The 14,856-nt window shown below is 40.7% G+C and overlaps 1 protein-coding gene across 1 annotated transcript in view; it reads left to right on the top strand.

The window, feature by feature from the left end:
• The window catches only part of SACM1L (SAC1 like phosphatidylinositide phosphatase), a 458,875-nt gene that overhangs the window by 173,098 nt on the left and 270,921 nt on the right, over window positions 1–14,856 (top strand). The window contains exon 5 of the mRNA XM_069730398.1: window positions 8,383–8,532. Within this exon, the coding sequence (XP_069586499.1) occupies window positions 8,383–8,532 (150 nt within the window). The remainder of the gene's footprint in view (window positions 1–8,382; window positions 8,533–14,856) is intronic.

The raw sequence follows: 14,856 nt of genomic DNA, 5'->3' as shown, positions 1-14,856 counted from the left end.
CAGCTATTTTTCTGTATTTTGTTTAAATCTTGAGAGATGGGTTTCAGGAAGCTCAGCATATGTTCAACATTTCTCTTAAGCCCAATGTTGAGGATTTTGGCCGTGACAGTGCCATCTATTTTATCTCGATTTTCTTCACAAAGTGTCATCAGAATAGGCCAGTTTTTGATATACTGCTCAAAACAGTCCACCACAGAGTTCCATCTAACATCTTGTGGGAGCGTTAGCTTGGTTCCACCCATCCTTTTCAGAGCTGCTGCAGCAAAATGATTTTTACGGAAGTATTTAGCAATTTCAACAACATTAGCCTTTATTTCTGGAACACTTAAGTCTTTGGCTAAGAGGTGCAGCAAATGAGCACTGCAACCATATGTTATTAGCAGCTTTGTATTCCCTCCCTGCTCTTCTAAATCTCTTCTCATCTTGGATACGTTTGCAGCATTGTCAGTGACCAAACTGCGTACTAGACATTTGAATTTTTGTTCACATGTCATTATAGCTTTTACTGCCACTTCTTGTAAGTATTCTGCTATGTGTGCATTTCCTGACGTATCAGTTGTTTGTGCAAAGAAGACTTTATCTTCTTCTGTTGTTATACAAGCACATACAATAGGATCATTGTGGACATTACTCCACCCATCAATACTTAGGTTAACAATTTTACCCTCCAGAGCTGTTGCACATTGCTCCATTTCTCTGTCATACACTTGATCCAGCAGTTTCCCTGCAACATCAGCTCTGCTGGGTGGACTGTATCCTGGTCTCAGTGACTGAACCATATTAATGAAATGTGGGTTCTCAGTCAGACGGAAAGAAGAGTTCGTTGCATAAATAAACTGGGCAATTTTTTTCATCAATCAACTCTTTTTCTAATCCTCTAGTTCTTATCACAAACCTATCTATGGTGGTTCCAGGAGGTAAAGGTTTTTTCTTCCTTTTGGGTGATGGTGATATGTGGCTGTGGTTGTCTGATGATGATGCTGCTGCTAATGAAGCACTATCCTGGATGGATAACTCTGAAACTGTAGAAAAGGATGATGGTGATCTTGGAGGTGGATAGTTTCCAGAATCCATGAATTCCCCTAAACAAAAAAAAGTCAATGCTGTTATTTTATTATTTATACAATTTCTGCTTATTGTACACAACAGATCACTGCCCCTGCCCCAAAAGGAATATTTGTTTTTCTTCATAACTGTACCAAATGACAGTAACATGCAGTAATAATAAGAAATATAATTTTTCTCACACATGACAGTTGAGTCTTTAGAAATAGGATTCAATAAAAATGTTTACCAACCTGAAGATCCTGCCTGTTCAGAAGTGTTTCTTTGGTCATCTTCATCACCGCACTTCTCATGATGTTGCCTCATTCGCACCACCAGGCCTTGCATCTCTTTGTTGCATCGTTTGCATTTTGCACGCATGCCTGCCTTACCGATAGGCGAAGGAGCTTCATTAAAATATTCCCAAACTGGGTCTCTTTTACGGCCTGCTGCCATTATAAGGAAAAAATGTAATAAACCTCAGATCGTACACACAAACAGATCCAGACTTGTCTGTCTGTGGCTATGCTGCAGTATTGTGCTCAAAGTTTCACTTTCATTTTCTTGTCTGCTTGCCCTTCCTCCTCCTCACACTTAGATTCACATTCTTCTTGTGTTGTGCAGATCTATTCCACTCCAAACAATCAGAAACCTATTGTCTAACTTCTTGGACTTGGCACTGAAGGGGTTGATTCTGTATTCATAGGTTTGTAGAACAATAGGATTAAGGTCTTTTTCTCAACTCTGTTCATGTTGTAACATTTTTGCCGTGAAGAAGAGGCTGGGACCTCTGCGGACTCAAATTCAGTTTTGAGAACTGCGTAAGTAAAGCGAGCGTCTGTGATAATATAGGAGAGAAACTGCCCACTAATCCTACAGAAACCTCTGGAAGAGCATGGCATTGTGAATGTTAAACATATACAGCCTTTATTCTACTGAGTTAAACAACTCAGCTTTATCTCATGATGGAAGAACCTTTGGATGGTAAAATACTTTCCTAAAAAATCCGATTTTTTTGATTTTTTTAAAAAAAAAAAAACATTGATTTTTATCCACCCTGGTTCTTGCCAAATACAACAAACTGTCCAATCATTTCTTTATTGCAAACATCATAGAAGGCATGTGATCAAATTTTCGAGAGCAAATTGTACATTACATCCAGAACAGTTTCACTTCGTAGCACTTTGTGGCTCACATCAATGCACAACATACTAGTCTCATGCTGCAGAATTTAGGTGTTAAATCCTTGCCACACAGGTTGTGTTCTGACTTCCTTAACGTTATTTGGGTGATAATAATTCAGACCGATTTGCTTCATATTCATCATATTCAGAAGCCTTTTGGAATATAATGTTGTAAAAGTGAAAGCAGGTTGGTGAAGTTGGTGGTAACTCATTTGTCAAGTAATTGTAATCTTTCCTATTTCTCCATTGCGTGTGCGGCTTACCACCTCATTGATCTTATTTAGTTTCTTTGGCAAGAAAAGAACCGCTCCATCAAATCCATGTGCTATTCCTATTAATTCATCATGCTGGTAAAGTAGAGCTGACCTGAGAGATCTAGATTCCATCTATGGACTGTAGTCAACATTGTACTGGTACAATACCCACTGGTGTCTAGCAATCAGTTTGACATAGTTTGTGCACAGCTGAATAGAGTTGTCAGACAAAAACAGATTTTGATTCTATGACATGTTGGATGGATTGTCTAGTGGAAACACACATATCATGGAAGTCACGTCTGCGACTACCACGCTCTCCAATTGACACATCTTGAAATCCAGCCGAATTCTGGTCTAGCAACTGCAGGGGCTTCTTTTTGATGTCCTCGTCCAACAAGTTCAGAATTAGTAGGTGATGGCTTGTCAGAATCCGGCCCAGGCTTGGGTGGTTCCGAGTCCTGGCCCCGTGCTCTTCCACGTGCTTTTGCTCTGGCTCTTCCAGTCATGATTTAATCTAGAACCTTTCGCCTTTGTAACCCGCTGACAGAGTACTACACCGCCCAAGCCGTTCACCCTCTGCTCCTCAGACTTTCTATCTGTGCAGTAACTGCCTCTAGGCAGAAGATGATGGTGGTGGTAGTAGTTGGTGCATTTGAGCCCCAGACATGAAGCAGCCATAAGAATTTGAAACAGAAGTCTTTTTTTTACTGAAGGTAATGGGACAAATTATTATTTACAAACAGCAGTAAACTGAGGTACTGTATTACACTCGCGGTTGATGATTGCTGTGTACTTGAAGACAGGCAGATCTTAGTAACCGCTGGTTTTATTAAGTCTGTATATTTCTTTTTCAGCACTATGCTCTTTCTACCCTGAGGTAATTATTCCTCCTAGAGGTGCAATGGTAGTCTTCTTCATATGAAGACTATTAACTCCCCTTTTCGTGCCAGTCCCCTTTTTAAGCAAAGCCGGCAGGGAGAAAGTTGGTAATTCCTTCACCCACAAAATGGCTTCCTCTTCTCAATATGTTCAATCACCAACTGCTACTTCAAATTTTAAAACTCTCCCCCAGGACTTGGTTCTTCCCCCTTCTATGTGACTGTAGAGCTGCAGTCATTGGCTGACTGCCCTGAGGCATTTTTCCGGAACCTTCTGCATATTAAAATAGAGCTTGGTCACCTGATCAAGCTGGAGAGGAGAAGATTAACCCTTTTTGAGCTGCCTGTCAGCAGGTCTCACAATGTATTTAAAATGCACAGTCCACATAAAAATTGACAGCATTTATATGAAAACAACTATATATACGGTATCCCATAGAAATGGCCACTTTGTGGGATACCACAAGAGCACACGGCAAAAATGCCACAATTTTTAGCCCACAGATAGATGAGGCGTGGTGATGGAGATACTACACTTTCAAATATCTGGCCTGTATTTTTATTTTTTATGCCAGTAAAATTGTGTCAATAAGTAGGCTATGGCACAACAAAAACAATTCTGTAGAGGCCTGAAATGGCACAATTTTGACCGCAATGATATGTGATTCGTGTGGCGGACAAAACCCCGTGGAAAATATTTGCCCTGTACAGGTCCTTCTCAAAAAATTAGCATATAGTGTTAAATTTCATTATTTACCTTAATGTAATGATTACAATTAAACTTTCATATATTATAGATTCATTATCCACCAACTGAAATTTGTCAGGTCTTTTATTGTTTTAATACTGATGATTTTGGCATACAACTCCTGATAACCCAAAAAACCTGTCTCAATAAATTAGCATATCAAGAAAAGGTTCTCTAAACGACCTATTACCCTAATCTTCTGAATCAACTAATTAACTCTAAACACATGCAAAAGATACCTGAGGCTTTTATAAACTCCCTGCCTGGTTCATTACTCAAAACCCCCATCATGGGTAAGACTAGCGACCTGACAGATGTCAAGAAGGCCATCATTGACACCCTCAAGCAAGAGGGTAAGACCCAGAAAGAAATTTCTCAACAAATAGGCTGTTCCCAGAGTGCTGTATCAAGGCACCTCAATGGTAAGTCTGTTGGAAGGAAACAATGTGGCAGAAAACGCTGTACAACGAGAAGAGGAGACCGGACCCTGAGGAAGATTGTGGAGAAGGACCGATTCCAGACCTTGGGGAACCTGAGGAAGCAGTGGACTGAGTCTGGTGTGGAAACATCCAGAGCCACCGTGCACAGGCGTGTGCAGGAAATGGGCTACAGGTGCCGCATTCCCCAGGTAAAGCCACTTTTGAACCATAAACAGCGGCAGAGGCGCCTGACCTGGGCTACAGAGAAGCAGCACTGGACTGTTGCTAAGTGGTCCCAAGTACTTTTTTCTGATGAAAGCAAATTTTGCATGTCATTCGGAAATCAAGGTGCCAGAGTCTGGAGGAAGACTAGGGAGAAGGAAATGAAAAAAAATGCCTGAAGTCCAGTGTCAAGTACCCACAGTCAGTGATGGTGTGGGGTGCCATGTCAGCTGCTGGTGTTGGTCCACTGTGTTTCATCAAGGGCAGGGTCAATACAGCTAGCTATCAGGAGATTTTGGAGCACTTCATGCTTCCATCGGCTGAAATGCTTTATGGAGATGAAGATTTCATTTTTCAGCACGACCTGGCACCTGCTCACAGTGCCAAAACCACTGGTAAATGGTTTACTGACCATGGTATTACTGTGCTCAATTGGCCTGCCAACTCTCCTGACCTGAACCCCATAGAGAATCTGTGGGATATTGTGAAGAGAAAGTTGAGAGACGCAAGACCCAACACTCTGGATGAGCTTAAGGCCGCTATTGAAGCATCCTGGGCCTCCATAACATCTCAGCAGTGTCACAGGCTGATTGCCTCCATGCCACGCCGCATTGAAGCAGTCATTTCTGCCAAAGGATTCCCGACCAAGTATTGAGTGCATAACTGAACATTATTATTTGATGGCTTTTTTGTTTGTTATTAAAAAACACTTTTATTTGATTGGATGGGTGAAATATGCTAATTTATTGAGACAGGTTTTTTGGGTTATCAGGAGTTGTATGCCAAAATCATCAGTATTAAAACAATAAAAGACGTGACAAATTTTAGTTGGTGGATAATGAATCTATAATATATGAAAGTTTAATTGTAATCATTACATTATGGTAAATAATGAAATTTAACACTATATGCTAATTTTTTGAGAAGGACCTGTAGGTAAATATTTTTTTTGCAGCAAAATGGTGTCAAGAAATTGTACAAGACACAACAACATTTTTCTACAGTACCACAAAAATGACAGAATTTTCGGCGCTCTCAGATGCGATCGCTGGGACTGGCAAACCCATTTAAATTTGCTGCATTTTCATGCTGTACTATGAAAAAATCTGGCTGTGTTCTGCAGTGTCAACAAGCAAATGGAGAAAAAAAACGTGCTCTAGATTATTTTATTCAAAAGCAACCAGGATTAGGGGTATGTGCACACGATGCAGATTTAGTGCAGAATTAGTGCAGAACTGCAGCAGATTTTTCTGCTGCACAAACGCTGCAGAACTGCACTGTGATTTACAGTACAATGTAAATCAATGTGAAAAAAAAAAAGCTGTGCACATGGTGCAGAAAAATCTGCTCAGAAACGCTGCAGATTTCAAAGAAGTGCATGTCACTTCTTTAGTGCATTTCTGCAGCGTTTCTGCACCCCTCCATTAATAGAAATCTGCTGTGGTAAAATCTGCACAAAAACTGCACTAAAAATGCACTAAAAACGCACCTGCGGATTCTGCCAGGAGATGCAGATTTGGTGCAGAAAATTCTGCACCACATTTCCTACGTGTGCACATAGCCTTAGATGCAAAAAAAATATTTCTGGCCACTGATACCTGGGGCTATGTATATACATGGTCAATATATTTTATAGAAAGCAGCAGACAGTAATAGAATGGACCCTCTTGATGTATGCAATGAAGTATACCACATACAATGCCTGACTGACTACCGTAGCAGCGATATTTATATACCCACATACAGTGCCTGCATGCCTTGCACTGATATGTATACACCCACATACATTACCTGCCTATATAGCACTGCAATCTATATATACCCTGTAATTAGTCCTTAGAAGGACTGTTTGATTTTAGCTGGATTTGTATATTCAGTTATGGTATACCCACACTAAAGGTACCGTCACATTTAGCGACGCTCCAGCGATATAGACAACGATCCGACCTAAACTAGATGGCTGGAGCGTCGCTGTTAGGTCGCTGTAGAGATGTCAAACACCGGCAACAGCAGAACGATGCAGGAGCGATCCAGTGACGTACTTATCGTTCTTGCTGGTTGTTCGCTCTGTGAAAAAACATTGCTGGCATCGTTGCATTTGCTGTCAAACATGACGAATCACGCCGACCTGATGACCAAATAAAGTTCCGGACTTCTAGCTACGACCAGCGATGTCACAGCAGGATCCTGATCGCTGCTGCGTGTCAAACACAACGAGATCGCTATCCAGGACGCTGCAACGTCACGGATCGTTGTCGTTCTTGTTGTAAAGTTGCTCAGTGTGAAGGTACCTTAACTTTGAAACCCCCAAATCTGACGCTATCTCGGCAGCACCTCTCCCTACATTATCTGATTCCGAAGATGAATGTGACGAGCAGGGCGGCACCAGGTCTGATATAGACCTCATGAAACTGTGCGGCCAGCCAATCACTGTAATGCCACAACCAACATGGCTGTGGCATTACAGTGCGTGGCAGACAATCCCTGCATGTTGATTGGCTCTCTAAAGAGAGACGAACAATCCCAGAAATGTTCGTTGCTCAGGCGAGCACCGAGCATTACCGGGTATGCTCGCTCATCACTAGAGACGACATTTTCCAAACATGTCATAAAAGTAGCATGAGCAACAAACGGCCTGCTGTTGTGCGGAAAAAAGCTCCTCGGACAGGTTCCTTCATGAAGGGTCTCTCCTTATCAATGTCCTGTTACCTCTGCATTTGAGATAAAAGCGACCTGTTTAAGAACTTTTATTTGACTGTAAAAACTACTAGCTAAAAATTTGCTATACTTTTGTTTATTATATTATAAGGTACTATGCACCTCTTCTGTACAGATAATTTTGTACTGGTCCAATAGTCTCATATTTCTTTTGTGTTGTAAATGTACCAGTGGGTCAGGATTGTGTTTGCCATAATGCAGAGATAATAATGACATTTTGATTACTATACTTTTGTATTCGTTTTCTCTTCATTATGTTTATACAATCCATGTTCCCAACGGTGCTGGGTCTACATAGTCATGTATGCAGAAATGATTTATTCCCTCTGGTAATGTCGCTTTCTATTTGTAATGTAGTCTTTTTTAAAAGTATGTGTGTTTTATATTTGTATAAAAGTTTATTACAATAATTCGGAACTATTTCTTTAGTTTGTAGATGGGCATAAATTTAAAAGGGATCTTATCCATAAAATGCATCTAGTCCAGGAAATGTTTCTCACACAAATCCCTTTTGGAATATTATTAGATAGTGATGTATATAATAAGTATCAGGCAGTTCAATGTATTCAATAAATGATCAATGTAAAAAATGCTTTCCTCCTAATTGCAGCGCATGCACTTACCTGGAACTGTTTGCAAGATATTATTGGTCCCTCTTGCCGTGTTGTAACGTTCTTTAGCAGTTCGCACAAATAAATGACACGTTTTAGTTTCGTCAAAATATTATAAAATCTGTATAATTTTTTACTGTTGTGCTTGGACCAATACAACCATACTGTAGTTTCAGTAAAATTGTCTTGACAAGTTGTTTTTAAGGCCCAGTCACTTTTTATCAACATTTTTTTTTTTTAGTGTTTTTACTTTTTTTTTTTTATATAGGGGATACTATTTAACATGAATTTCCTTCAACAGTTACAGGATAATAAAGGGTTCCTTTCCATGATCAATCATGTTCTCAGTGTGGATGGATTATACTTCTCCACTTCTTATGACCTTACCCATACCCTGCAAAGATTGTCCAACACAAGTCCAGAATTTCAAGAAATGAGCCTACTAGAAAGGGTGAGAAAAAAACCTACATTTACTTATGTATATTTTCCTTTACAGTGTTCTGAGATTAACCTGATGTATTTAATTGCCACTTTATGCCAGTAGAAGCTGTCATATTTTAGGTTTTCATTTTAAGATAGCAACAGCATGGGGAATTTAAAAAAAAAAATGGACGGAAAGAAAACGTGTTTGAAATGTAAGGGGAAAAAAAAGTAGACCTGTCACATTCCGCGCCCAGCAAGGAGAAGCTGTCAAGTGACCATTTAACCCTGCTGTTCTGTTGGTCAAAAATGACCGACTTTGAACTTCAATATTCTTTAAAATATTCAAGATGCGGCTCTGAAACCCGTGGCCGACCGACCCATCCTCATTTAAGTCAATCAACCACAAGTTTCAGAACCGCATCTTGAACACCCCAAAAAATACCAAAGTTCAAAATAGGTCTCCCCAGACCGAACAGAACAGCAGGGTTAAGACTAGTCATCCTAGTTATCATCTTATTAGGAATCCTCTTTTTTTGATTTATTTATTTTTTTTTAGTATGTTTTGTCTAATGCCTGACCATTTCATAGTAAAACACGGGTATTTGTGATAATGAATCTGTTGCTGATCCATGCTGTCCTTGGTTTTGAAAAAATGCACTGCTTGAGATTTATTGGATGTGTTTTGGGCACTCTTTCTTGTTTCACATCTGTCCATGGAGTTGAAACAGTTCTGTATGTGTAGTAATGTTTACTTGATAAATACACTGTGTGCAGAATTATTAGGCAAGTTGTATTTTTTAGAGGATTATTTTTATTATTGATCAACAACTATGTTCTCAATCAACCCAAAAGATTCATAAATATCAAAGCTTAATATTTTTGGAAGTTGGAGTGTTTTTTTTTTTAAGATTTGGCTATCTTAGGAGGATATCTGTTTGTGCAGGTAACTATTACTGTGCAGAATTATTAGGCAACTTAATAAAAAACAAATATCTTCCCATCTCACTTGTTTATTTTCACCAGGTAAACCAATATAAATGCACAAAATTTAGAAATACCGTATATACTCAAGTATAAGCCGACCTGAGTATAAACCGAGACCCCTAATTTTGCCAACAAAAACTTGGAAAACTTAATGACTCGAGTATAAGCCTAGGGTGGAAAATGCAGCAGCTACCGGTAAATGTCAAAAATAATAGATACCAATAAAAATAAAATTGAGACATCAGTGGGTTAAGTGTTTTTGAATATCCATATTGAATCAGGAGCCCCATATAATGCTCCATACAGTTCATGATGGGCCCCATAAGATGCTCCATACAAAATACGCCCCATATAATGCTGCACAAATGCTGATTATGGCCCCATAAGATGCTCCATACAGACATTTGCCCGATATAATGCTCCACAAATGTGGTTATTAGTGGACTATTTAGTTTGGAAAAGCGAAGGCTAAGGGGTGATCTTATTTTAATGTATAAGTATATGAGGGGGCAGTACAAAGACTTTTCTGATGATCTTTTTAATCATAGACCTGAGACAGGGACAAGGGGGCATCCTCTACGTCTGGAGGAAAGCAGGTTTAAGCATAATAACAGACGTGGGTTCGTTACTGTAGGAGCAGTGGAGACTATGGAACTCTCTGCCGTATGGTGTTGTAATGAGTGATTCATTACTTAAATTTAAGAGGGGACTGGATGCCTTTCTTGAAAAGTATAATGTTACAGGGTATATATACTAGATTCCTTGTTAGGGTGTTGATCCAGGGAACTAGTCTGATTGCTATATGTGGAGTCGGGAAGGAATTTTTTTCCCCAATGTGGAGCTTACTCTATGCCACATGGGTTTTTTTTTGCCTTCCTCTGGATCAACATGTTAGGGCATGTTAGGTTAGGCTATGGGTTGAACTAGATGGACTTCTAGTCTTCCTTCAACCTTAGTTACTATGTTACTATGACCCCATAAGATACCCCATAAGATGCTCCATACAGTCATTTGCCACATGTAATGCTCCATAAATGCTGATTATGGCCCCTTAAGATGCTCCATACAGTCATTTGCCCCATATGCTGTTGCTGCGATTAAAAAAAAAATCACATACTCTCTCACCTCTCGTCGCTCAGGCCCCCGGCACTTGCTATATTCACCTGCTCCCCGTTCTGCCGCTGCTACGTTCCCCGTCCACTGCACTGACTGCTCAGGTACAGGGCGGGGCGCACTAATCGGGTCACCGCGCTCTCTGACCTGAGATTTAGTGCAGATGATGCAGAAGACGCAGCGGTGGCTGGCGACGGTGGAACCGGGAGCAGGTGAATATAGCGCACTGCTTATACTCACCTGTTCCTGGCGCGGTCCCTGTTTACCCAGCGCCAGGAGCTTCTTCCTGTAGTGAGCGGTCACATGGTACTGCTCATTACAGTAATGAATATGCGGCTCCACCCCTATGCTCTGATTGGCTGTTGAAAATGACATTTCACTTTCAATCAGAGCAATCGTAATATTTCACCAATGAAAATTGGGGAAATATTACAATCCAGCCATGGCCGATGCTGCAATATCTTTGGCCATGGCTGGAGAACGCGATCTGCCCAAGCCACCACCGCCGATCTCCTCCCCTCCGTCCTGTCCTCTACTGTCCTCCGCTCCCCTCCGTCCTTTTGTCTGCTCCCCCCATGCTCCGATCCCACCCCCCATATTTACCGAGCTCTGGTGTCCCTCCTGGTGTCCGTCCATCTTCTCCATGGGCACCGACATCTTCCAAAATGGCGAGAACATGCGCAGTGCGCCCGCCGAATCGGCCGGCAGATTCATTCCAGGTACATTTTGATCACTGTGATAGACCCTATCACAGTGATCAAAATAAAATAAAATAGTAAATAAGCCCCCCCTCCTTTATCACCCCCATAGGTAGTGACAATAATAAAATATAGATATTTACCTTTATTTTTCCACTAGGGTTAAGGTTAGAACTAGGGTTAGATCTAGGGTTAGGGTTAGAACTAGGGTTAGGGTTAGAACCAGGGTTAGGGTTAGAACTAGGGTTAGGGTTGCGATTAGGGTTAGGGTTGCAATTAGAGTTAGAATTTGGATTGCAATTAGGGTTAGAATTAGGGTTAGGGTTGCAATTAGGATTAGAATTAGGGTTAGAACTAGGGTTAGGATTAGAACTAGGGTTAGGGTTAGAACTAGGGTTAGGGTTAGAACTAGGGTTAGGATTAGAACTAGGATTAGGGTTAGAACTAGGGTTAGAACTAGGGTTAGGGTTAGAACTAGGGTTAGGGTTAGAACTAGGGTTAGGGTTAGAACTAGGGTTAGGGTTTAGAACTAGGGTTAGGGTTAGAACTAGGGCTAGGGTTAGAACTAGGGCTAGGGTTGCAATTAGGGTTAGGGTTGCAATTAGGGTTAGAATTAGGGTTGCAATTAGGGTTAGAATTAGGCTTTGTGCACACAGTGCAGATTTGGCTGCAGATCCGCAGCGGATTGGCCGCTGCGGATTCATAGCAGTTTTCCATTGCGTTTACAGTACCGTGTAAACCTATGGAAAACCAAATCTGCTGTGCCCATGGTTCGGAAAATACCGCGCGGAAACGCTGCGTTGTATTTTCCGGATCATGTCAATTCTTTGTGCGGATTCCGCAGTGTTTTACACCTGTTCCTCAATAGGAATCCGCAGGTGAAATCCGCACAAAAAAAGACTGTAAATCCGCAGTAAGCCTGCAGGTAAAATGCAGTGCCTTTTAGCTGCAAGTTTTTCAAAAACGGTGTGGAAAAATCCTCACACGAATCCCCAACATGGGCACATAGCCTTAGAGTTAGGGTTGGAATTAGGTTTAGCTTTGGAATTAGGGTTAAGATTGGGGTTAGGGGTGTGTTGGGGTTAGGGTTAGGCTTGTGGTTAGGGTTATGGTTAGGGTTAGGGTTAGGGATGTGTTGGGGTTAGTGTTGGCGTTAGAATTGAGGGGTTTCCACTGTTTAGGCACATCAGGGGCTCTCCAAACGCGACATGGCGCCACCGTTGATTCCAGCCAATCTTGCATTCAAAAGTCAAATGGCGCTCCCTCACTTCCGAGCCCCGACGTGCGCCCAAACAGTGGTTTACCCAAATATATGGGGCATAAGCTTACTCAAGAAAAATTACACAACAACTTTGGGGGTCTAATTTCTCCTGTTACCCTTGAGAAAATAAAAAAATGGGGGCTAAAAATATTTTTGAGGAAAGAAAAATGATTTTTTATTTTCATGGCTCTGCATTATAAACTTCGGTAAAGCACTTGGGGGGTTCAAAGTGCAAGCTACACATCTAGATAAGTTCCTTGGTGGGTCTAGTTTCCAATATGGGGTCACTTGTGGGGGGTTTCTACTGTTTAGGCACATAAGGGCCTTTGCAAACGTTACTTGATGCCCGCAGACCATTCCATCAAAGTCTGCGTTCCAAAACGTCACTACTACCCTTCCTTGCCCCGACGTGTGCCCAACCAGTGGCTCCCCCCACATATGGGGTATCAGCTTACTCAGGACAAACTGTACAACAAATTTTGGGGTCCAATTTCTCCTGTTACCCTTGTGAAAATAAAAAAATTGCGGGCTAAAAAATAATCTTTGATGAAAGACATTTTTTTTTATTTTCATGGCTCTGCGTTATAAACTTATGTGAAGCACTTGGGGGTTTAAAGTGGTCACCGCACATCTAGATTAGTTCCTTGGGAGGTATAGTTTCCAAAATGGGGTCACTTGTGGGGGAGCTCCAATGTTTAGGCACACAGGGGCTCTCCAAACGCGACATGGTGTCCGCTAATGATTGGAGCTAATTTTTCATCAAAAGTGAAATGGCGCTCCTTCCCTTCTGAGCCTTGCCGTGTGCCAAAACAGTGGTTTACCCCCACATGTGAGATATCGGTGTACTCAGGAGAAATTGCACAAAACATTTTAGGATCCATTTTATCCTGTTGCCCATGTGAAAATGAAAAAATTGAGGCTAAAAAAAATTTGTGCTGATGTAAAGTAGACATGTGGGTAATGTTATTTATTAACTATTTTGTGTCACATAACTCTCTCGTTTAACAGAATAAAAATTCAAAATTTGAAAATTGAGAAATTTTCAACATTTTCGCCAAATTTCCATTTTTTTTCACAAATAAATGCAAAAATTATTGACCTAAATTTACCACTAACGTGAAGCCCAATATATCACGAAAAAACATTCTGAGAACCGCTAGGATCCATTGAAGCGTTCCTGAGTTACCTCATAAAGGGACACTGGTCAGAATTGCAAAAACGGCCAGGTAATTAAGGTCAAAATAGGCTGGGCCATGAAAGATAATATTTTGGTGCACATACAAACTTTTGATCGCCTGTTATTGCATTTTAATGCAATGTTGCTGCAACCCAATTCTAGCATTTTTGACTTTTTTTCTTGTTACGTCGTTTAGTGATCGGGTTAATTCTTTTTTTTATATTGATATATCATGTGATTCTGAACGCGTTGATACCAATTATGTTGTTTTTTTTTTTAAAATGGTTTTAGAACCAGTCTCCATTGCTGATTAGCAGAAAGCTGTGATGTAGAGGGGGCTATACACAGCTGAATATCTGAGCTCTACTAGATCTGCAGCAGAGAAAACTGTGATTTTATAACTGCTGCACCCAGGAAGCTAAATTGCTGGAATCAGGGTCTCTTTCCCTACTTCTTGCTGCTGTCGGATTACATTCCAAAAACAAGCTCACAAATTGGATTTAACCCCTTCATGACCGGGGGATTTTTCGTTTTTCCGTGTTCGTTTTTTGCTCCCCTCCTTCCCAGAGCCATAACTTTTTTATTTTTCCGTCAATTTGGCCATGTGAGGGCTTATTTTTTGCGGGACGAGTTGTACTTTTGAACGACATCATTGGTTTTAGCATGTCGTGTACTAGAAAACGGGAAAAAAATTCCAAATGCGGTGAAATTGCAAAAAAAGTGCAATCCCACATTGGTTTTTTGTTTGGCTTTTTTGCTAGGTTCACTAAATGCTAAAAATGACCTGCTATTATGATTCTCCAGGTCATTACGAGTTCATAGACACCAAACATGACTAGGTTATTTTTTATCTAAGTGGTGAAAAAAAATTCCAAACTTTGCTAAAAAAAAAAAAAAAAAAAAAAATTGCGCCATTTTCCGATACTCGTAGCGTCTCCATTTTTCATCATCTGGGGTCGGTTGAGGGCTTATTTTTTGCGTGCCGAGATGTCGTTTTTAATGATAGCATTTCGGTGCAGATACGTTCTTTTGATCGCCCGTTATTGCATTTTAATGCAATGTCGTGGCGACCAAAAAAACGTAATTCTGGCGTTTCGAGTTTTTTTCCCGCTACGCTGT

This window comes from Ranitomeya imitator, chromosome 6 (assembly GCF_032444005.1).
Source record: "Ranitomeya imitator isolate aRanImi1 chromosome 6, aRanImi1.pri, whole genome shotgun sequence".
NCBI lineage: Eukaryota > Metazoa > Chordata > Amphibia > Anura > Dendrobatidae > Ranitomeya > Ranitomeya imitator.
This window is presented reverse-complemented; position numbering and strand designations above follow the sequence as displayed.